This window comes from Silene latifolia, chromosome Y (genome assembly GCF_048544455.1).
Source record: "Silene latifolia isolate original U9 population chromosome Y, ASM4854445v1, whole genome shotgun sequence".
Taxonomy (NCBI): Eukaryota; Viridiplantae; Streptophyta; class Magnoliopsida; order Caryophyllales; family Caryophyllaceae; genus Silene; species Silene latifolia.
In genome coordinates, this window is record NC_133538.1 from 249,095,742 (window position 1) to 249,121,624 (window position 25,883).

Genomic DNA, 25,883 nt, shown 5'->3' on the forward strand with positions numbered 1-25,883 from the left:
CTAGCCTCAAGCAACTTATCAACTTCCTTCCTTACCACCTCCTTCAATTTCTCATTTAAACATCTCATAGGTTGGGCGGAAGGAGTGAATCCATCCTCAAGTGTGATGCGGTGCATGCACACTCGGGGATCGATTCCCGTGAGATCATCAAGTCTATACCCAATGGCTTTCTTGTTTTCCGTAAGAACTTTCAAGAGTTTTTCTTTTTTCTGAAGCAAATAGGTCTGCATTGATGGGGAAGGAGTGTGCCTTATTGAGATAGGCATACTCAAGGGAAGGGGGCAAAGGTTTGAGATCTTCCTGAGGAGGGTTCGGACCCTCAACTTCATCCAAGATAGTTGGTAGAACTTCATAGTCTTCCTCCAAATGCTCCCCCCGAGCACTTGTCCTTAGATTCTTCAATAACTTCTTCAAACATGTCTATGGAATAGACACTTTCAAACATAGATTGTGACATGGCCCCGGTCAAAGGGAATTCAACAACATTTTCTCCCATCTTGAAGGTGAGTTTCCCCTCCTTGACACTAATATTAACATCTCCGGTTTCTAGGAAAGGTCTTCCTAGTATGATTAGTGTTTGTCGATCCTCCAGAATGTCAAGTACAATGAAATCCGCCGGGATATAGAAGTTGCCAATCTTGACCGGCACATCCTCAATCACACCCATCGGTCTTTGTACCGATCTATCGACAAGTTGCAATGTCATGGAGGTGGGAATCATGTCATGTAACCCAACTTTCCTTGCGATGAGAAGAAGTAAAATGCTAACACTAGCACCAAGATCACAAAGGGCCCTTTTAATGCTCATATTACCCACCGTGCACGGGATGGAAAAACTACCCGGATCTTGTAATTTCTCTGGCATGGGATTGAGTAAGATTGCTGGTCGTGTTCCCTCGTGGGGTTTAGTTTTCAGTACATGTCGTTAGGAGCACCTAGACCAAAACATAATTTATAACTTCACCAACAACTCTACAATTAGTAAAGAGGCAAGTAAAGGTCGGATCCCAAGGGACGGGAATTGAGATGAGATTTCTATTGCAACTAGTGGTGTCTAAGGGTGTCATAATTGGGGTTTGAAGTAGAAGATCACTAAACTAAATAGCAATGAAAGTAAACAAGCAAGATGGATTAAAAGGGATGTAAACAATTGATAAAAGGCACTAGGGTGTCATGGGGTCATAGGGGATTCATGGGAATCAATCATACAAAGATATTCTCAAGTTATAAGCAAGCAATTATTGTTGGGATGGATCGAGTTGGTTTATATCTTACAATCCTAGGAAAGTTTGGGTCCCGGAGCCGAATCGATTAGATTGTACAACACCTACAAGTCGACTTAATCTTCCCAACTCAACAATATGCATGGTCAAATGAGACTCGAGTTGGTTTATGTCTTACAAGTCTCATTGAAAAGATAGGTGATGGGTAAAAAATGCAAGGATTCATAGGCTCACATTTCACCAAACATAACATGTGCATAAGTTGAGATCACAACAAGCAAGCAAATAAACTATGAAAACATATTAATTTAAGCATGAATCATTCCCCATGTTTCTTTCCCCTAATTACCCATTAACCCTAGCTAAGGAAACTACTCACTCATTATCATGTTGAACATGCTAGCAAGATTGTCAATCATACCAACAAAGTGAAACATGATGAATAAATGAAAGTGATTAACAATAATTAAAAAGAGATTAAGAGAATTATACCTACTAATGATTCCAATAATAAAGCAAAGAATAAAAGAAGTACTTGATGCTTGATTGGAAGGTTGTCAATCTCCCAATAATAACCCAAATAATCTTCAATTACCCAAAATAAAGGATGAACAAGAGAGAGATTAAGGAAATAAAACTTGTATTAAAACTTGATTAAATGTTGATTACAAGATTCAAGAGAGATTTGATTGATATTAACTACTCTAAAGATTGCTAAGAAGAACATGCTCTTCTAATTAGACTAATGAGGTATTTATAGCGGGGATTAGGTGCATGAATTAGGGTTAACTAAGGGCTTAAATGACGATTAAGTCCCTTGTTGAGGAATCGCCGGTCTCTAGAAAAAGATGTGCATCCTTCCTTGAAGCTTGTAGAAGACAAAATGGGACTGTCTGGGAATCCGGGCGTCTGTAGCACGGGACGGGCGGATTTGGCAGCTCCTGGACGAGTGTCCAAAGGGTGAAGACGGGCGTCTTCTGGAGGTTTTGCCCGGGCGTCTTCAGGGGAAGACGCTCGGATTGTGGGGTGGTGGACGGGCGTCTTCTAGGCAATCCGTACGAATTGTCAGGCAGTCTCGTTCCTTCTTCTTTTCTTCCTTTTTCTTCATTAAATCCTTGAGGATTTCCTCGGGGATGCAAGGATCTTTTCTCATCATTGCCCATCTACTATAGTATGTTCAAAGGCCTTCTAATCTTGTCTCTCCTTGATGCTTGGTCATTGAATTCAATCAATTTAGCCTCATTTTGCCATGAAAATGCAAGGTTTGCACTCCTTTCCTACCAAGGACACAAAACCTCAAAGAATATGCAAAACAAAGAACTAAAGACAATAAATGACCCAAATATGCACTAAAAAGCATGGGAACAAGGCTAATTCAGGGACTAAATATTCTCTAATTATGGTCACATCAAATATCCCAAAAGCGAACCTTTGCTCGTCCCGAGTAAAGAGGTGACAAAGACTAGGACCATTATTTAAACTAACCTAATAACATAGCCGATATGAGACAATTAGCGGGTCTCACTCCGCCCCTTCAACTCACAACAAGACAACCATGAGGTAGGATGCCTTCTTGCAAGGCAAGCTGGGTCTTGCCAAAATGGCGACACATCCAAACATTAATCACACAAAACAAGTAATGGATGCATCTACAAAAGAATAGCCACTTTCCTCATCTAAGTGGCGGAAATTATCTACAAGGGAGGCAATACAAGGGTACACACTCTTTCATAGATGCAATTTCTTCAAACTAATAAGCCTAGAAGGATACCAATAAATCACCTCTAAATTGTGTCAAGCTAGGGTACCTTTGTCCTCAATCGTTAAATGCTTTTGTCAAGAATATACTCCCTATGGCGTTAGAAACACTGGAGGATCGCGGAATTCCCCCTCTTGCCTAGACAAGAAGAAGGGTCATCCCCTCTCTACCATGCACAAAAGTGGATACGATGGATAAAGGGATCGATAGTATTTGAGTTTCATTTGGGAGTTTGCTTTTGTTGTTGTTTTTCCCCCCAATTTCTTGTGGCATTTGACATTTGAGAACACTTTCTTGCCATTTCTTTTTGATTGTTGGCATTTCAACACTTGACAACTTTCAACTTTTCTTTGTATTTCTTTTGAACATTTCCAAAGTCACTCCATATGTAGTGAGGGTGGCTTATATTTGAAACTTTAGGAGTTCTATTTTTGCTCCTCTTTTCATTTGATGCATTTTTTTGCAAACTTTCTTTCACTTTTCATTTCATTGAACTCAAATTGATTTCTTTTTGTGCCCATTCCCTTTGATGACAAAAATGTGGTAGAACATGGATGATGGATGGATGCATGGTTTCAAGGGTCACCTTGGAATAAACGGTAGCCAAGGAGTTATCACACCACAAGGTACTCTTGACTAGGCCTTAATCCATGGGTCAAAGGATACTAGCATGACACATCCTAGGGTGTTTTACAAGTATTCTAACAAGCAAAGTTTTAAGAAGAAAAAGCATGTACTAGGGCCTATATACACTTGTCAAGCTTCCCAAGTAGACGGTTTCACAAAATTTTTCTAACATGCAAACTACATGCCATGATGCAACTAACATATATACATCATAATGCAAATGATTCTACCAACTAATATGCCATATAAACTAAATGCAAGTCCTAAATTCACATTGTTATACCGCATCAATAAAAATAAAGCCACATAGTCATTAACATAAAGAGGAAAAAGGAGATTGGAAAGATCATACCATGCGGTCTTCATTATCCTCATGTCTCGGATGAGGCATAGTCAATAAATGTGAACAAGGATAGAACAAACACAATATATACAACAATATATACATGATTATACTACAAAGGAAATGAACTTGTTTTTGGATTTTCAAATTTTTGTGGTTTTTCGAATTTTTTTTATTTTTTTGGATTTTTGAATAAAAGTTCAGTTAGAATTCCCCATCCCCACACTAATATGGGCATTGTCCTCAATGGCCAAAATGATGGGAAATTATGCAAACATGATGCATGATTTCTACACTAAATGCAAGCTACAGTAATCTACACTACATGATGCATGGGTTTTTGTTTATGACGGAGAGCGTAATTTAGATTACCTCCCGTTGCGTATGCATGTACTTACCCAAACCAAGATAGACATTATTTCTAATGTCCTAAAGTTGGGGTAGTTCATGCACACAAGATGCAATGCATGAAACTAAATTGTTATTTTGGATTTTCAAAAGTGGGAACAATGAAATAAGAACACCTCCACTACTACAAATCCCTTACATTGATGACGCATTTGCATTGACGCTTTCATAGAGCGTCGACCTCATAATTAACCCTCTTATTTAATATTTTGGAAGACCGCCTATATACGAGTAAAGAAAGGCGCAATTTTCTAAATTTCACTTAAAATCCCACTAATAACCCGTCCACTAGTCAGTATACACTACATTATTTGGTCATTTTTCTCAAAGAAAATACCTTAACCTTGAAAATTCTTCTTCGATCATCATCAAAGATGACTAAATCTATCAATCAATTCTAGTTCTTCAACTCACAAAGTTACAATCTTTCTATAACATATCATAGGTACGGTTCTACTTTTCATTCATTTTCTAAATCGTTTTTGTTTTGATTGTATGTATTCTTCTATAATTTGTTAGTGTATTAATCCAAGATTTGTGAATATGTGTAGTCTTTCCTAATCAATCGATTGGTTTATTTTGCTATTCGATTTATTAAGTTGTTCTTTAAATTGGAATTGTCTTGTATAATTGACTTTTTATCACTGATAAGATCGTAGCTTTATCAATAATAGTGTTTCGACTATTATTTTCAATTGGGGGATTTGTTTCGTTTAGGTTTTTCTAATTTTTGCATTCGTAATGGTTTTGATTGCACACAAACAATTAATCAGGTGAGGGTGGCGTTAATGGATATTTGAAGCTTTTGATGAGGTTTGTCTAATACTTCTTGTCTGAAAATGGATGATCTTGTTAATGAAAACAAATTTACCTTATATTTTGGTGCACAGCTACTGCTTATGAAACGTGGAAGACGAATGATGTACGGAGGAAAGCTTGGACTTCACTCACCCACCAAGATAAAATACTTTCAGGTCATATTTCTTTCAATTTTTAGGCCCTTTTCCATTATATAGTTTAGTGTTTAGTGGGTTTATGACCGGAAAGTGGCGTGATATCAATTGCTATCAAACCTTACTTCTGACCATGGCTTAACTAAATTGTTCCTTCTATCTAAAGGTTGCTCAATACTTTCCTTGATGTAATTTTCGGGCTAAATTCGAAATGGCCTTATTATTGATTCAAGTCCGCCGACACCAAATCATTTTGAGAACAAGGTTATGTTGTTTTGAAATGGTCTCTTTGTTTTCGTTATATGGAAATAACATAGGGCAAGGCTCCTACAATGTGAGCAATATGCTGAAAATTTGGTCTAACTTTGTGATTCTCAAGGAATAAATGGAGTTCCTCCAATACGTAATGGCTATAATCCCAGCACTTGAATGCTTGGGTTACTATCCCTGCCATTGAAGCGAAAATTGGTGATGACTTCGCAAAAATCTATATAAACTCCAACTAGTTCAGGTAATTTCTATTGAGTTTGCCTCCGAGATATTATTGCAGTTTTTACGAAATGTTATGTTTGCTTATAAGTTATAACCAATATGTTTCATGTTAATCGTTCATGAACCTGAAGAGATGTAGAAGCTTCGATAGAGGAATTGAGTATACCACCACCTGGAACACAACCTCTACAATTTGATACCAAATTCTCTCAGGATATTGTATCGCAGTTTCAGCTTTGCCTTAAGAAACAAACTCTTGTGCACTGCCGATGTCCACAATACAATGCTGTGATATTCTTTTTAGCTACCATCTGTGCATTACTTGTTTGCTTCATATTTTGGAACATCGGCTTTAAAAGGTACCTTCCTCACTCAAATATTACATGTGCATATAAATTTCATTTTCGACCATACTTTTGTGCTTTCATTGAGATTTTATAGATAACAGTTTATTTGCGTTAACTTGTTAAGTTTGTTCCTTTACGAAGGGACACAATCATTAGCGTAGTTACGATAGTGGGAGCTCTTCATTCTGCTTGCTTGTTTTTGGGAGTCAGCATTGTTTCTTCGGTTCGACCTGTAGTTTCTATTGAGAGAACATGTTTTTACAGAGAAAAGGCAGCTGGAATGTATTCTCCATTTGCCTATGCTACAGCTCAGGTATACATCTACTCTAATAATCAATTTCTGTGATTTTGCGTGTCCATGTAAGTATGATGACTAGTTCAGCATCATTTTTATGTAATTTGAAAGTCTCTGTTTGATAGATAAGTGCGAATGTCGGAACTTATGATTAAGACATATTCATTATGTTGTTTGTAACAAGCTCTTATTGAAATTCCATACATAGTCGTCCAAAGTCCAAATTTCCTGTATGGCATCATTACATATTTCATGATCGGTTTTGAGAGGACTATAAGTAAGTTCACTAGTTATTCATATGTCTGCCATGTCACTCCTCTCAGTCTATCAAGAATGTAACTGGTGCTTCTCATTGACATTCAACTTTTTAGTTTAACAAAGTTCATCAAATATTTTGTAGGAAAATTTCTGATGTATGTTCTCTTCATGTTTCTTACATTCATCTACTTCACCTTTTACGGAATGATGGCGGGTGGTTTCACTCCTAATCAACCTTTTGCTGCCGTAGTTTCTTCTGCAATTTACTCACTTTGGAATCTTCTATCGAGTTTCCTCCTTCCTAAGAGGGTAAGTCCCTTATCTGTTACTACTAGTACAACTGCTACAACATAATCTGCTTCAGTTGTTTTCTGAATTATTCTGAATTATTCTGAATTTTTAAGTACTGTAAGCTCTATCTTTGCACACAAACAAAAACAAATCCAATTTGGAGAGAATCTTCAATTAGACCATCAGTGGGCCAGACTACTATTTCTCCCCAAACCAATAATTTGAAGTCAAAATCTTCATTATTGCCCTTTGCAATTGTTAAAAGTCATTATAGATTTCACACTCTTCTTATTTACTAAATTTGGATTCTTGTTTTTTGTCTTAATTAACAAGATAATAATTCTGAATTGTTTATTTGACTATCTTCTTTACTTATCATTTTCAAGGATCATTTTGTGATACCTGATGGAGAATTATTTGACCAAGCAATTCTCAAGCACATGGGTAAATCCGTGAGGTAATATAGACAACACTTGAAGAAGATGCTTTCTAAACCAACGACTAAGACCAAAGAACAGATATATGAAGCAGTGTCTGGTGGACATCCTCATCCTAGTTGGATTCATTTGGTTGGTTATTGGTATTCCGACAAGGGAACGGTACACCTCAAATTTAAAACATGAAACAAAGTGTTATTCTCGCATGCTTAATTTCAAATTTTATACTTTTTTAGTGAAAATGTCTATAATATTTCATACAGAGATTGTCTGAATGCGAAACATGTCTATAATATTTCATACGAACTGATTTCCTATAATTTCCATCTTTTAAACAACTTCTCATGTATATTCATTTTGAAATGTATTATATGCTAACCTTTTTAATATTGTTGTCTGACCAACAGGAAGAAAAGAATAAAAGAGAAGCAAGTGTTTTTGAGATTTTCAAGCAAACTCATCGTAAGAATAATGGAACATTTGTAAAAGACCCGGTGACAGAGGATTTCTTGGTAAGCATGTCCTCTTTCCTTGTTTTCTTTTATCCTTTCTATACAACCTGTAGTGCGATGAGTGTAACGACCTATTGAAAAAATCCAAGTGCGATGAGAGTAACGTCCGATTGAAAAAAATGACAGCACAATTTGCTCAAATACTGGACGTCTTTAGTACTGGAAAAGCTACGACTGAATTTATAGACATGTCAAAATCAGTCTTGAACATGAACATGGCTAGTACACATGTATGCTTGTTTTTGTTACTTCCCTGTTATATTTGATAGGGGTTTTATTACTTGTGTCATCTATTGCTATTTTCCTGTATCGTGTTGGATTGATTGGGATCATTTGTAGAGCTATTCTGTCTGTTTGTTGAACTCACCCAACCTCTAGGAATCGATGTTGAATCACCAGGCCATCTAATGGTGTCAAGGCTAACAACTGAAGTAGCATGTTTGCCACTGTCAGCTGGCTTAACTAGTGCGCTGGATTGTGTCCAATATCCGATTCCATGCTTTCCACCATTCCTAATGTTTATGAACTGAAAAGTCGAGTCTTGAATCTCCCCATCGGAAAGAGTGAAACTACCACTCAAACCTCTAAATCTCAAGTGTAACAGTTTCTTCAACAACTTAGGGGGTGGGGCCAACCTGTGAGACTCCCATTGTAGCAATATAAGAAGTTAGCTTCAGTGCCAGCTCTCTAATAGGTAAAATTAATATTATCAACTCATTCGATAACTCTAACTAGAGCAATAGTAGCATCATAAGCCCAAAATCCATAAACATTTAGCGTTGCTTCCATCAAAGTTGGGTTATTTTTCTGCTGGAATTTTGATTTCCATGTGACGGTATAATTTTGGAGCTAATCAAATATATTCATGTAAATTATTGTTTTATGATATTCCTGCCTTCAGTGTAAATGCATGTACTAATCAAATATATTCATATAAATTATATTATGTTTTCCCTGTTATAGGTTTCAGATTCGTCAGATGGTGAAGATGAGCCTTCATTTGTTGATTGAAGCCCCTTTGGCAATGCGCCTACATGATTGAAGCCCCTTTGGCAATGCGCCTACTTGATTGAAGCCTCTACGACGTTCAAACTATTAAGTGTCCTAGTTTAGCTAGTTACTATAATTATTTACGGTTTTTTTGGACAACTTTATGTTGGATTTTACTATCATCCAGATCCATATTGCTTTTTTGATTTTGTCGTACTAGAGTACTAGTTTATATTAGTTAAATTGTCAATGCTAGTATTTGTGACGGAGACGATATATGTATCAGGTGTATGATTATTTATAAAAGTACGTGGGTACTATTTCATTATATATATATATATATATTTCATTATGTTTGTTCATGATTTAGTAATAGCTAGTACGTAGTACTACTAGCTTATAGGTCTATTTATTCTCTACGATTTTATCAAGAAATCAAATTCATAAAAATATAAAAGCCGAAATTATACTGTGACAATAAGAAGCGTTAATATATAAATTATTGACGCCAGATTCTGTCTCATCAAGTGACACATAAAAGCGTCAATAATCACTGAAGACGCTTAAAAGCGTCAAATTTGTTGACAAAAAAAGCGCCAATAGTCACTGAAGACGCTTAAAAGCGTCAAATTTGTTGACAAAAAAAAAGAATCAATAGTCCATGAAGACGCTAAAAAGCGTCATATTTGTCGACCAAAAAAAGCATCAATAAACAAAAAACTGACGCTTTAAAGTGTCGAAAAACGTTTGAAAAAGCGTCATAAATGCACGGTATGTGTAGTACTTCTCAATGGGGCCGAGGTGTTAGTCCTCTTTGTTTCTAGGACTCTCCAACCATGATTAAGATAAAATAAATAAAACAAAGAAAGAAGTAGACAAACCTCAAGAGGGTAGGAGCCTCCAAAGCTTGCTAATCTTCCACCATATCATCATTGTCATCATCTTCCTCAATCGAAGTGGACTCATCTCCACTTCCCTCTTCACTTCCTTGCTCACTTCCTTCCTTCATCATCATCTTCTTCTTCTTCATTAGCCTCTTCATCAATGCTATCATCAACAACCTCATCACCGACAACCTCATCGTTACCCGAAAACTCACCCTTAGATGCACTTGGAAAGAAGACTTCCCTATCTGCCCAACTAGGCAAAGGACATGAAGGATCAAGTAGTCCTTGCCTAGCTAAATGAAGGAGGGGTGGATATTGGGCTAAGTATGCATCTTCCCGATCCTTAAAAGCTTGTTTGTGCATCTCTTGCATAAGTAGAGTCATGTAGTCATTGCTTGCTTTAACACCTTCGGGTTTGAACTCTTGATACTTGAATGGATAGGGTGGTGTGACAATGGAGGAGGAGGGCATTTCAATTTAACCCCTTTGTTGACGGATGATGTATTCGGCTTCTTTTGAGAGGAGAAGAAGGTAGTTGGTCCGATGGACACTCAAACGGCATTTCTTGGAAGGCAAAGTGAAAGATCTAGCCTCATTGGTGAGCCACCCATATTTGGTGTCAAGCGGGTTATGAGTGACCCACTTGTACTTGTTAATCATGGCATCCATGTCAATGAGATGACCCCCCTTTTTCGCCACATACTTGCTATCCTTGTTGAAATTCGGATCAAAGTACTTAGCCAAAAGAGTGACTAGACCTCCTGATACCCGTCGTTGTGAGTACCAAAAATAAAATTTATAATTCCTATTAAAACTAACCTAGGCTAGTGGTAACAGGGTCGAACCACAAGGAGGCGAATGTAATTAAAAGTTGTCTAAATTTAGTCTAAGGTAACAAGTGTGGGGGTTGATTTGATTTGGTCTATAGCTAATAACAATAAAGATAATAAACTAAAGAAATATATTAAATCAAATATAAATAAGGGTACTAGGATGGTCGGTTCACTATAGTTTTCGGCAAAGAAACTAAGTCGGTCTAAATCAAACACATGAGGCGGGAAAACAAGAGGTACTCTCGGTCCACTCTTTACAGATAGCATCTTTCGATCTCGCTATAAGTCCCTAATATCACTAATACTGACTCTCGTCCTGAAAAGTGACTAATAATCTAAACTTTACCTATCTTTCGATCTCAGCATAGTTTACTCATTTTAATTGGTGATCTAACAACTGCCCCTATCTCTCGATCTAATGGGTCAGTCACATCCAAAACATTCAGCTAGTCGTGTGCACTCGATTCGTCGAATAAAGAATTAAAACAATTAGAACGAAGGTAAAACCTCACGTGGCTAGTCGATCGACCAGGTATGGCGGTCGATCGACTGACACGCGATTTTAGTCCATATTAATTCTACGCCGCCTAATCCTACAGTTCCCCTACATCCTAGCACAAGAAATTTAGCTACTCATACTGAAATTAAAGGCAACAATGAAATTGGCTAAATAAACTACAGAATTCATGATTAATACGGTAAAATAAACAATTAACATAAGACGGCAATTCGGCTTTGGGGAAACTGATCTAGCAATTCTACAACTACGAATGAATGCAAAATAACTGAATAAAACCAGAGAATACCGAGTGTATTGCGAAGGAAAAGAACAAAGTCGAATGCCAAAGTGAATTGTATTTAATACCGAAATAATCCTTGAACCCTAATTAATATTCTAAAAACTGATGAAACTGAATGTAAAACTTGATGATTTTTCTGAATGTTCTAGGTTACGTTATATAGAAAATATACGTAACACTTATTATCAAAACCTAAACACAATGGGCTTGTTTTTCCTCGATCTTCTTATTCACGTCTGATTAGCGTCTTGGTCGATCGATCATTGGGATCGGTCGATCGATCGCTTCTTCAAAGGTGTCTGAGCTTCGTAGTCGTGGGTTGGTCGATCGACTAAGGGGGCCAGTCGATCGACTGCTTTAGCTGGTAATCTGCTTTTAACTTCTCGTGGATTTGTCTTTTGGGCCTTGGAATGCGCACCAAGCTCGTTCCTTGAGTAAGTACTTCACGTCAAATTCAATGCAGGATACTCGGGGACGGTTTTAGCTCGATTTCTGCTGGATTCTTCACATTTCTGCAATAATGTACAAAAACACGAAAGTAGACGGAAATAGGGGAAATGGTAGCTTAAACTACACAAATGAGCTCTGAAATGCGTGTAAAACAGGATGTAAAACATCATATAAAAGACACACATCAAACTTCCCCAAACCAAATCCTTGCTTGTCCCCAAGCAAGAACTAGACTCGATCTAATTACCTAATGGAACGAGTTCAATCTCAGAGCGAATTACAACATGTAAAACCTAAACCATTTTAATGCAATAACCAACAATCAATTAGCAATTATGAATCATGCAACCGAGTTATGAAGTCGTTAAAAACTGCTGAACCATCAACTATAGAGACTTATCAAATTGGAATCTCACGGGTCGCTCATATCACACATAAGCACAGGTGAATATATGTAAAAAGATAGAAAGAATTAATTTTGTAGAGACTCTCACCTAACTACGACCTATAAGAACATGCCTGCAATATAATATGAAAGTAATCTCTATGACCGTACATATGCATTCCATCCAACAAATGACCATGACACATGCCGAGGAAATATGGATATGTGAGGTATGGGTAAGAAGAGGCAAAACATTTACGGGAAAGTGGAGGTACAGGTGATCAAGCTAGTACCAAAACGGAACCATATGACAACATCCTTCTTCTTGCTCAAAATTCAATCGATACGGTGCTATAGCAAGCACAAAACTCACAATCTCCATTATAACAGTAATCAACCAACTCCTCATAAGATACTAATGCAACATGGGAGCAAAAATCGCAATAAGATAAGGATTTGAATATGTGAATTGATTCCTTTCTTCTTTTTCTCGGATCCCAGTCGATCGACCAGAATTGGCAGTCGATCGACCGTTTTGAACAGTACAGAACTCTTTTTTTCTTTCTTTCTCGAATCATTTTTTTTTCTCTTTTTTTTCTTTCTTCTTTTCTATTTCTTTCTTTCCTTCTTTTCATTTTCCCAACAACATCTCGATCGAGCAAATACCACCAAAAACGAAGTAACAATCCCAAAAACGTAAACTACTAGCTTGACAAGGGCAGGCTATATGTAGGATGTAGTTAACGGGACAAAAAAGGTTGTTTTGGCAGTGTGAAACTTATGGGTAAAATGAGAAAAGGAGACCTCTACCACATGTGTCAACTAACCACGAACCCGAATGCATACAGGTATTAAGCAGATCAAATTTATATTTATGCATATTTGTGTAACATGTCTCATAAGGAGTACTACTCACATTCCTAGATAAACTGGTCATAGATGACACCAGTTATAAGCTCTAAACCTTAGAAAATATGATGTAGCTTGCCAAAATTCTAAGTCAAGTCTCAAGTTCAGCAAATAATTTACCGAAAACTCGTCGATATGCATTTATGATTCTACTAATAACATGTTAATCAGCAAGGCTTAGGCAAAAACAGATGCAAAAGCAATGTCATCATTGAAATACTACCGTTCCAACTCAACCTATATGCTAAAATAAACGTGCAAATTTTTGAATTTTGATAAAAATTTTCAATTTTTTTTGGAATTTTCTTTATATATGAGAGAAATTAAATAAACAATGCAAAACAAAATGTAAACGTGAATGCAAGCAAATGATATGCGATGCAAAACCCTTCCCCAAACCAAATCGCACAATGTCCCCATTGTGCAAAATCATGTAATGAAAGAAAAGGAAAAACGGGAATTTGCGAGAAAATAGATAAATATGACAAGAAGTATAACTTGGGAACTCACAAGACTTAAACGCAGCAAAAGGAAACCTCCCCAAACCAGCGTGAGCTAGGAGGTTTCAGTAGCTAGCAGTGCTACCAATAAGGACCTGAAAAGACAAAAGAATCACGCATAAGTCCGAGAAAACAATTTAGAAGCGATATTTTGTGCATAATTGAGAAAAATAGAAGAAATAAATAATGACGGAAGATAATGGTGGAGTAGAAAACTCCCTCAATTCCGCAAATCGACCAAACATAGCAGGGGAGAGATCGTTAACCAAAGATAACAAAGGCAGGCGGTCGATCGACCACATCACTCAGTCGATCGACCAAGGTGAAAGGAACAGTAGCTCCTGGAAACTGCAGACCAGTCGATCGACTGGAAATACTGCTGTAACTTCTGATTTCTTCGTATTTGCTCAATCACTTGAGCTAATGAGGTCTACAAACCTGCAATTGCACAATAATACGCGCCCAAAAATTGCGCAAAACCCAAAGTAACCATCTAAGGAGTTTAAAAACCTAAGCAAACGTAAACGGCGAAGTTTCGCGCACACAAAACAATAAATAAAAAGGTTCAATGAAAGCAAATAAAATGTAAATGTTTTAAAGAAGTTTCAATCAATTAATAGTTGATCAAGAACGGCCATGGAATGGCCCATTTGACTGGCTTCTGGCTACAAGAAGTAGCCTGAATAGTGCTCATCTTCTCAGCTGCACTCTCACTTCCATCGTCTGCAAGACTTAACGGGTCAACATGTCGGACATCATCCCAAGCAATCACCTCTTCGGACTCGTCGGAATCCAGATCAGACTCCGTTGCTTTGACCGGCTCATCTTTAACCTCCTCATCAGTGCCATAGCTAAGGCAACCAAGACCGCCTCGTGAAATGATCGGCTCCTTCACAGCTGGAGCAACATACGACCCTTTCTTCCCCAAACCAACTCCTGCAATATCAGAAATAGACAAATCTTCCTCCAATTTTCTCCCAATCTGGGGCGGAGGGGTTACGATAGGAATAGGAATAGAGACAGGCATATCAGGAAGCACAAAGTAGGATTTCTTTTCAGAAACCGTATTGCAAGTCACAGGCCACATGGCGTCTTTCTTCTTAGCAGGATGGGCAAAAACAATGGAATGTTTTCCTACTTTGAAGGTCAAGGTTCCCGAGCTTACATCTATGACTGCACCAGCAGTGTGCAGAATGGTCGACCTAGTATGATAGGAATATGGGCATCCTCAGGCATATCAAGTACAACGAAGTCTACAGGGAAGAAGAACTTCCTTATTTGCACGGGAATGTCTTCTAAGACTCCTATAGGCTAGACCGCAGATCGGTCAGCCATCTGTACTGTCATGTCGGTCACTGCGAACCTTGTTAATTTGAGCTTTCTAGCAAGACTCAAGGGCATTACACTTATACTGGCTCCTAAGTCACATAATGCCTTCTCAATCGAAAAGGTACCAATGCTACAAGGAACGGAGAAGCTACCTGGGTCTTCTAGTTTGTGGGGTGCAGTGTGGGTTAGATAAGAACACGACTCTTTAGTAAGTGCGACAGTATGCACAGTTTCAAGTGACCGCTTTTTAGATAAAATTTGTTTCATGAATTTAGTATAAGCGGGTACTTGGTTTACTAATTCGAGAAAAGGAACTTGTACATTCAATCTACGAATAACTTTTTCAAATTTATTGAAAGATACCTGTTCCTTCGTTGGCACTAGTTGCTCTGGATATGGGGCTGTAAGAAGTAACTTAGCCCTCTCCTCTAAATCTCGCATGCCGACATCCGTGGACTTAGGCTGGAAGTCCACTACCTTCTCCTTATCAAGCTTGACCCTCTTCGACCGTCTCAAATATGAACCATTGATCGACATTGGGTCGCATTTGAACCGGAATGCACCCATCAGCAGTCGGGTCCGGCCTCAATATTTTGGGGATCAGAATTCGAAACAAATGATCCCTCAAGTTATCGGGTATTGGAGGACGAAAAGGTTCACTATCAACAGCAATCTCAGTCGATCGACCGGTTAGGGGGCCGATCGACCGCTTCAACAGCAGAAGCAATCGTTTGTTGCACCTCGCCGATCGACCAGGGTATATCATCGATCGATCGACATACCCGCAGACGCCTTTTTCTTTCCTTTGTTCGTTCCAGCTTTGTTTTGACTTGTTCCGCTTATCTTTTCGTGGGCATCCTCAATCATTGCAGGCCCCTCCAGGGTGGACCCGCTCCTCAAAGTGATGGCATTAATGGTCTCTTTTTGGTCCGTCTTAGTCGGTAAGTGTCCCAGAGCTCGAGTGGTATTCTTGCTAGCAAATTGAGCAATTTGGCTCTCTAACAGTTTTATTCCGGCCTCTCTAGCTTGGGACTCCTTTTGCAGCATATTCTTCAACTCAGCAAACTCGGAATTTTGGGTTTATTGCTGCTGCGGCACATAGGGAGGTTTTTGGTACTGTTGTTGCTTATGAGGAGGCACATAAGTCTGCTGCTGCTGCTGTGGAGGTTGAGTCAGATTCAGGACATTCTGGCTACTCCACCTCAAGTTGGGATGGACATTTAGCTCATAGTACGTGTTTGTCTGCCTGTAATGTTTAAAGGCAGCACAAGACTCAAAGGGACTAGGACAATTTTCTGAGACATGTCCCTCAGCTCCACATCTTCTACAGACGAAAGGACCATCTGAAACAGCATTCACATGATACATCCCTCCTTTAGAAGCTCCTCCCAACTCGTATTTGTCAAACCTCGCCGTGAGAGCCTCTAATACAGCTACAAAAGGGGATTCAACACTCCTCTTCTGATTGCCTCTCGAATTCCCATATTCATCTTTATGGGTGGCTAAGTCATCAATGATCTTACACCCCTTAGTCTCTTCCATATTCTCAGCAAATTGGCCATTGGCTGCAGCATCCAAGATAGCCCTCTGATCGTCACACAGCCCGTTATAGAACTGATTGCAAAGACTCCATTTTTCGAACCCATGGTGCGGAATGGTTCGCACCAGCTTCTTGAAACGGACCCATGCTTCATGAAAGTTCTCATCAGGTCCATGTTTAAATCTCGTGATCTGAGCTCTAATGGCATTCGTCTTCGAGGCAGAGAAGTATTTCTTATAGAATGCCAAGGCCAAAGATTTCCAGTCGGTGATCCCATGAGCAGCTCGATCTAGATCTCTGTACCACTCCCTTGCAGCATCACGGAGTGAGAATATAAACATAGTCTCCTTTATCTGGTCCTGGGTCACACCGGTCGGCGGGGGTATAGAGCAGCAATAATAGATAAATATCTCCATATGCTTGGCTGCATCTTCATTTGCAGCTCCCCCGAACTGGTTCCTCTCAACTAAGTTGATATAGGAAGGCTTCGGTTCGAATTTCCTATCATCTACAGGTAATTCGAACCCCTTTTATAGATTTGCAGTTGTCGGCTCAGAATGACTTGCTATAGTTGCTTCTTCAGCCATGATTGGAATGTCTGGAGAAGTGACTGTCTCAGCTGAAGAAGTAGAAGCAGGAGATTTAGGTGGATCTTCTTCGAACAGTTCGTTCTCGTAGTAACTAGACAGAGTACTCAGCTCTTCCTCTGTCGGTAATACCCTTGATGATCGTCTCAACTCACGCAAGGTCTTCTCAATCTCAGGATTGAAAGGTACTAATTCACCACCCTGTGACCTGAGCATAAGAAGAAACTACAAAAAGAATATGAGAATAGTTTAAGGAACGAATGTCGCTTAAACTAAGAAACATACTAAATAAAACAACTAAAAATTAGAAAATTGCCTCCCCGGCAAAGGCACCAAATTTGATACCCGTCGTTGTGAGTACCAAAAATAAAATTTATAATTCCTATTAAAACTAACCTAGGCTAGTGGTAACAGGGTCGAACCACAAGGAGGCGAATGTAATTAAAAGTTGTCTAAATTTAGTCTAAGGTAAAAAGTGTGGGGGTTGGTTTGATTTGGTCTATAGCTAATAACAACAAAGATAATAAACTAAAGAAATATATTAAATCAAATATAAAGAAGGGTACTAGGATGGTCGGTTCACTATAGTTTCAAATGGGCAAAAGAAACTAAGTCGGTCTAAATCAAACACATGAGGCGGGAAAACAAGAGGTCCTCTCGGTCCACTCTTTACAGATAGCATCTTTCGATCTCGCTATAAGTCCCTAATATCACTAATACTGACTCTCGTCCTGAAAAGTGACTAATAATCTAAACTTTACCTATCTTTCGATCTCAGCATAGTTTAGTCATTTTGATTGGTGATCTAACAACTGCCCCTATCTCTCGATCTAATGGGCAGTCACATCCTAAACATTCAACTAGTCGTGTGCACTCGATTCGTCGAATAAAGAATTAAAACAATTAAAACGAAGGTAAAACCTCACGTGGCGATCGATCGACTGTATGGCGGTCGATCGACTGACACGCGATTTCTGTCCATATTAATTCTACGCCGCCTAATCCTACAGTTCCCCTACATCCTAGCATAAGCAATTTAGCTACTCATACTGAAATTAAAGGCAACAATGAAATTGGCTAAATAAACTACAGAATTCATGATTAATACGGTAAAATAAACAATTAACATAAGACGGCAATTTGGCTTTGGGGAAACTGATCTAGCAATTCAACAACTACGAATGAATGCAAAATAACTGAATAAAACCAGAGAATACCGTGTGAATTGCGAAGGAAAAGAACAAAGTCGAATGCCAAAGTGAATTGTATTTAATACTGAAATAATCCTTGAACCCTAATTAATATTCTAAAAACTGATGAAACTGAATGTAAAACTTTATGATTTTTCTGAGTGTTCTAGGTTACGTTATATAGAAAATATACGTAACACTTATTATCAAAACCTAAACACAATGGGCTTGTTTTTCCTCGATCTTCTTATTCACGTCTGATTAGCGTCTTGGTCGATCGACTGCTGGGACCGGTCGATCGACTGCTCTTCAGTTTACAGTAGCTTCTGTAGTCGTGGGTTGGTCGATCTACTAAGGGGGCCAGTCGATCGACTGCTTTAGCTGGTAATCCGCTTTTAACTTCTCGTGGATTTGTCTTTTGGGCCTTGGAATGCGCACCAAGCTCGTTCCTTGAGTAAGTACTTCACGTCAAATGCAATGCAGGATACTCGGGGACGGTTTTAGCTAGATTTCGGCTGGATTCTTCAGATTTCTGCAATAATGCACAAAAAGACGAAAGTAGACGGAAATAGGGGAAATGGTAGCTTAAGCTACACAAATGAGCTCTGAAATGCGTGTAAAACAGGATGTAAAACATCATATAGAAGACACGCATCACTTCCATTTACAATAAAAGTGGTGCCTTGCTTTCCATAATCAACGTTTAGCCATCTTTCCACCAAAAGCCTTAGAGAATTGTAAGGCTTGGTGAATTCCCTTCCAATATTTAAGGCCGACTCAAGTAGAACACAATCGAGCTTGGTAAAGTGGTTAGTGTCTTTTCTTGCAATGATAGTATTTCCGATGACCTTGTGCCCCACTCTAATGCCCGGATGGTGGACTAATAGAGCGCGACTAGCATGATAGTTCTCAAATTTCCTCCCGGAAATCGCCTCCCAAAGAGGAGCGGGGTCATACTTTTCGGGATTCTTGTAATAACTAGGTGAATCACTAAGACCCAATGCTTCACCCAATTCATCAAAGGTGATGCGCCTACTCACATTGGCAAGGCAGAACTCAATGTTTTCTCTTGTTTCTACCTTAGTAACATTCAAAGAACTCAAGAATTCTAAGGTAAGTGAGGGGTATGTCAATTCTCTTGTAGCAAACAATTTTCCCAACCCCATGGCTTCTAAGAAGGCTTTCGTTTGTTCAAGGACACCCAATTTGTTTAAGGCATCTTCACATATGAATTTGCTGGATAGAAAGGATATTCTAGCATACTTGGAAAATGTATCCCTATGGGAGTTAGAAATGAAAATTACCTCCAGATAGTTTGATAATTGAGCAATTTCCGGATTTGTTGATGTTGTTGCTTCCAAGGGAGGTTGTTGTTGTTGAACTTCCAAGTTTGAACTAGCTACCACCATAGTCAATGAGGCTTTCTTTGCTTGAAGTCATTTTTGTCTTGTTGAGAGTGCCTTTGCCTTAGGTGCCTTTGTTGATCCTTTTGTCCTTGCCATTGATGAAAATACAAAGAAAAGAGTGAAAATCTTCAATTTCCATGTATACCCAAATCGATTTTAAGATGAAAGGCTTTGCCTTTATAATTCAAAAATCGACTCAAAGGTTGAAGATTTTGGTGCTTGGTTTGATTTTTGTTGGAAGAGGAGTGATTAATTGTTGTAAAAAGGAAGTTTGGATTTGATTTTGTTGAATTTGGTTGAGGAAATCTTGTTTTGGTGATGGAGAGGATGAGGGTTTTGAGTTTTGGGGCTTATGGGTAGTGTTTTGGATGAAGGAATGAAGAAATGAATGTGGGATGGGGTATTTAAAATACCCGAAAATTTCAAAAACTGCAGGGGAAGACGGGCGTCTTTCCTTCGGGACGCTCGGATTCTGGCTTTTTTTTGGTTCAGGATTCTCGCCTAAAGATAGGCGTCTTTCAGCAAAGACGATCGGATTCTTTGATTGCAGGACGAGCGTCTTCTGCTGAAGACGGGCGGATTCTCAGACAGTGAGCTTTCTTGTTTTTCACAGCCAAAAAGACGGGCGTCTTTCCTTCGAAGACGGGCGGATATCTGAAGACGAGTGTCTTCTCTACCAGGACGCTCGGATTCTTCAACAGTCCCAAAATTTCAAATTTTCAGCTCAGATGGACGGGTGAATTTTGACAAAGACGGGCGTCTTTCCTGAACATGAGCGGATTCCCATGAAGACGCTCGGATTCTCCCTGTTTTACCCGGATTTAGTTCCATCCGTGCACTTGCATATCCCGTGTCATTTTTTAATTTTCAAATCCCGTGTTCTTCATTGTAGGGGCACTACTAAGGCATGAATAGCCTAGGCAATTGCTATCCCCACACTAAGCTAAAGCATTACACATCAATTAAATAATTAGTCCCTCCCTCACTTCTCTCAAAAATGTTAATTATCTTGATCAAAGCATAAAAATCCAAAAATGACAAAAAATGCAATGTAAGAATTAAATGTGAGTTAAGGAGTTAGAAATATTTACAAATGGTGGTTTAGGGAGGACTCCACCAAACTCTCATCCTTAGTGAGATGTCATGGGGGCATGTCTAAGGTGTTGTTGATGTTGCTCAACACCTTGAAAAAGTAGTCAAAAGCTTGTTCATTATCATGATAAAGATCTTCAATAGACCTTTGCCCTTGTTGTCCTTCATGTCGGTCTTTATCGATAGCATTACCAATATAGGGATTGAAAATCCTTTCAAACTCATCGTCCCAAAGACCACAAACTTGATATACTTGATCACTAAAGATCTCTTGAGTTGATAGAGACAACTCTCCCACTTTCTTGTCTTGGCCAATGAGGCCATCCTCTTCATTGCTTGACTTTGGTGAGCTTTTCAAGCTCTCTTTGTTATATAATTCACTTGCTCTTTGAATGGAGCATCTTCAATTTTCTTCTTCCATTGGAATTCCGACTTCTTTCTATCATCCTTCCGGCTATAATGATCAACCATAAAACATGGTTCATGCAAACGGGGAGCTCTCATGGTCTTGTCAAGATTGAAAGTTATGCTCTCATCTCCCACTTCTAGAGTGAGCTCTCCCTGCTTCACATCAATCACCGCACCCGCGGTGTGTAAGAAAGGTCTTCCTAGAATGATTAGAATGTTGGAGTCTTCTTCCATGTCAACAATGACAAAGTCCACCGGGATGAAAAATTTCCCAACTCTTACGGGAACATCTTCCCATATCCCTAATGGTGTCTTCGTCGATCTATCGGCCATTTGGAGTGTGATATTGGTGCATTTAAGCTCTCCCATCCCCAACCTTTTACTCACCGAGTACGGCATAACACTCATACTAGCCCCTAGATCACATAAGGCTTTGTTGATCGTGGTTTCGCCAATGGTACACGGTATTGAGAAGCTTCCCGGATCTTTGAGTTTTGGAGGTGAACTCCCTTGAACTATTGCACTACTCACCTTAGTGAAGGCGATAGTCTCAAGCTTACGGATCGACTTCTTCTTTGTGAGGATGTCTTTCATGTATTTTGCATAGGCCGACATGTGATTGATTAATTCCGTGAAAGGAATCGAGACTTCCAAATTCTTCACAATTTCAATAAATTTTCCAAGTTGGTCATCAAATTTGGGCATGGCTTGACGACTCGGAAAAGGAAGTCTAATCACAATGGGCTCCTTCTCCTTGACCTTGTCTTCATTTTTCTTTAAAATTTCTTCTTTTGATGGTTCTCCATCCTTGTAATTTTGCACAATTTCTTCCTTATCACTAGCTTCCACAACTTCATCCTCAACTTGCTTCTTCGGTGCTTCATACTTTGTACCACTCCTCAAGTGAATGGCACTAACCGTTTCATGTCTTGGGGGATTACTTTGAGGTGGTAATTGGCCCCTTTTGTCTTTGTGAGCTTGAAGATGCTAGTTGATTCAATTGGGTTTCCAACATTTTGGTGTGAGCTAGGATGTTATTGATGGTGATTTCCTTTGCTTGACTATCTTTTTGCATTTGAGTGAAAAACTCTTGTTGATTATTTTTCATTTGGAGGACCTCTTTTTGAACATCAAAACCTTGGTCATTTTGTTGATTGTATGGAGTTTGATTTTGGTAACCTTGGTTTTGGTTGTAAAAGGGTCTTTGATTTTGGTTTCTCATGGGAGGTGGGGTGTATGTTGGTTGAGGGTTTTGAACATTTTGGCTTTTGTATGAGAGATTTGGATGGAATTTAGTGTTTTCATTGTAATAGTTTGAATAAGGGGTGCCACTCTTGTATGCTTGGAAAGCATTCACTTGGTCATTTGTTCCCCTACATTCACTTTGGTCATGTCCCAAAGTTCCACAATTCTCACATATCCCACTTGGGATTGATGAAGATGCCGTCATGGCATTAACATGATGCTTTGGTGATTTTGAGGCTTCGTCAAGTCTAGACATAGCTTTTTCAAACTTCAAATTGATGGTATCAATGTGAGCACTAAGTTGAGCACCCAATTGAGTAATGGAGTCCACTTCATGATTTCCTCCTCTAGTAGCCTTACGAGGTCTACTATATTGTGAGTTATGGACCCCCATTTCCTCAATTTTGTTCCAAGTTTGATTGTCATCAACTTCGGTGAACATTCCATTTGATCCCATGTTGAGAATGTTCCTTGAATCTTCATAAAGACCGTTCCAAAATTGTTGTACCAAGAGCCACTCGCTAAGTCCATAGTGAGGACATGAGCGACAAATTCCTTTGAATCGCTCCCAAGCTTCATACAAGGATTCTTTATCTCTTTGCTTAAAGCCCGTAAATTAAGCTCTTAGCATGTTAGTCTTTTCCGGTGGATAGAACTTTTTCTAGAAACCTAGAGCCAACTTCTTCCAAGAATCAATTCCGAGAGTAGCCTTATCAAGGCCTTTCAACCATTGTTTCGCGATGCCAATTAGAGAAAAAGGAAATAAGACCCATCGAATTTGGTCTTGGGTTACACCGGTTTGAGAAATTGCATCACCATAGTCGCAAAAAGTCTCCATATGAGAATGAGGGTCTTCACTTGGCATCCCCCCAAATTGGCTTCTTTCGACTAATTGAATAAATGCGGATTTGGCAATAAAATTTCCGGTTAGATGTTGTGGTGTGGGAGTACCATTGGGTAGGTTCTCCTCGGTGGGTATGGAATGTGATGAAAACTTAGGCATTGTGGGTTGATTTTGTGTTGGATTTTGTGTTGGGTTCTCCTTACCTTCTCTTGAAAAAGGGTTGATGAACTCAATAGTATTTGGATGAATATCTACAACCTCACCAATACCTCTCAAAGCTTTCCTAGCAAGTCTTCTATTGGTTGTCAAAGTTCTTTCAATTTCGTGATCAAAGGGTAACAAGTCACCTTGTGACCTTCTAGACATGCAAAATATCAAACAACTCGAAAATAATTAGAACAAACCTTGAGGAGTTTTACTTCCCCAAGGAAAAGAAAGACACAACTAATAACAATGTAAGAAAATCTAAATCAAGTTAACACCGTCCCCGGCAACGGCGCCATTTTTGGTCGTGTTCCCTCGTGGGGTTTAGTTTTCAGTACTTGTAGTTAGGAGCACCTAGACCAAAACACAATTTATAACTTCACCAACAACTCTACAATTAGTAAAGAGGCAAGTAAAGGTCGGATCCCAAGGGAAGGGAATTGAGATGGGATTTCTATTGCAACTAGTGGTGTCTAAGGGTTTCACAATTGGGGTTTGAAGTAGAAGATCACTAAACTAAATAGCAATGAAAGTAAACAAGCAAGATGGATTAAAAGGGATGTAAACAATTGATAAAAGGCACTAGGGTGTCATGGGGTCATAGGGGATTCATAGGAATCGATCATACAAACATATTCTCAAGTTATAAGCAAGCAATTATTGTTGTGATGGATCGAGTTGGTTTATATCTTACAATCCTAGGAAAGTTTGGGTCCCGGAGCCAAATCGATTAGATTGTACAACACCTACAAGTCGACTTAATCTTCCCTACTCAACAATATGCATGGTCTAATGAGACTCGAGTTGGTTTATGTCTTACAAGTCTCATTGAAAAGATAGGTGATGGGTAAAAAATGCAAGGATTCATAGGCTCACATTTCATCAAACATAACATGTGCATAAGTTGAGATCACAACAAGCAAGCAAATAAATTATGAAAGCATATTAATTTAAGCATGAATCATTCCCCATGTTGGTTTCCCCTAATTACCCATTAACCCTAGCTAAGGAAACTACTCACTCATTATCATGTTGAACATGCTAGCAAGGTTGTCAATCATACCAACAAAGTGAAACATGATGAATAAATGAAAGTGATTAACAATAATTAAAAAGGGATTAAGAGAATTATACCTACTAATGATTCCAATAATAAAGCAAAGAATAAAAGAAGTACTTGATGGTTGATTGGAAGGTTGTCAATCTCCCAATAATAACCCAAATAATCTTCAATTACCCAAAATAAAGGATGAACAAGAGAGAGATTAAGGAAATAAAACTTGTATGAAAACTTGATTAAATGTTTATTACAAGAGTCAAGAGAGATTTGATTGATATTAACTACTCTAAAGATTGCTAAGAAGAACATGCTCTTCTAATTAGACTAATGGGGTATATATAGTGGAGATTAGGTGCATGAATTAGGGTTAACTAAGGGCTTAAATAACGATTAAGTCCATTGTTGAGGAATCGTCGGTCTCTAGGGAGACTCCGGTCTCTAGGGAGACTCCGGTCTCTAAAAAAAGATGTGCATCCTTCCTTGAAGCTTGTAGAAGACGAAATGGGACTGTCTGGGAATACGGGCGTCTTTAGCACGGGATGGGCGGATTTGGCAGCTCCTGGACGGGCGTCCAAAGGGTGAAGACGGGCGTCTTCTGGAGGTTCTGCCCAGGCGTCTTCAGGGGAAGACGCTCGGATTGTGGGGTGGTGGACGGGTGTCGTCTAGGCAATCCGCACGGATTGTCAGGCAGTCTCGTTCCTTCTTCTTTTATTCCTTTTTCTTCATAAAATCCTTGAGGATTTCCTCGGGGATGCAAGGATCTTTTCTCATCATTGCCCATCTACTATAGTATGTTCAAAGGCCTTTTAATCTTGTCTCTCTTTGATGCTTGGTCTTTGAAATCAATCAATTTAGCCTCATTTTGCCATGAAAACGCAAGGTTTGCAATCCTTTCCTACCAAGGACACAAAACCTCAAAGAATATGAAAAACAAAGAACTAAAGACAATAAATGACTCAAATATGCACTAAAAAGCATGGGAACAAGGCTAATTCGGTGACTAAATATGTTCTAATTATGGTCACATCAATTGCACTACATTCTCCTCTAAGAGAGACTAGACCATGTCCTCCAATACTTCTCTTCTTGGTCAACACATCCTTCAAGACTTTTGTGTAGAGCGGCATTTGTGTCACTACCTCGGTGAAAGGTAGTGAAACTTCAACCTTCTTCAACATATCCAAGGATTTGGAGAGTTCCTCTCCTCATTCATGACTCTACTTCTATTAGGAAATGGGATTGGAGGGTTAATGGTCTTTTCGGGAGTTGAGGCTTGCTT

General features: G+C 38.9%; 1 protein-coding gene and 2 non-coding genes across 3 annotated transcripts; 2 read left to right on the top strand and 1 right to left on the bottom strand.

Moving 5' to 3' along the window:
* Positions 1–349: 349 nt before the first annotated feature.
* LOC141630417 (uncharacterized) lies at positions 350–865 on the bottom strand. The gene has a single exon (XM_074443241.1). The coding sequence runs from the start codon at positions 863–865 to the stop codon at positions 350–352; it is 516 nt and encodes a 171-aa protein (XP_074299342.1).
* A 15,802-nt stretch (positions 866–16,667) lies between these two features.
* LOC141636502 (small nucleolar RNA R71) lies at positions 16,668–16,774 on the top strand. Its single transcript, XR_012541108.1, has one exon. It is a non-coding gene; the product is annotated as a small nucleolar RNA R71 (small nucleolar RNA).
* A 6,246-nt stretch (positions 16,775–23,020) lies between these two features.
* LOC141635088 (small nucleolar RNA R71) lies at positions 23,021–23,127 on the top strand. Its single transcript, XR_012539794.1, has one exon. It is a non-coding gene; the product is annotated as a small nucleolar RNA R71 (small nucleolar RNA).
* The last annotated feature ends 2,756 nt before the right edge of the window (positions 23,128–25,883 follow it).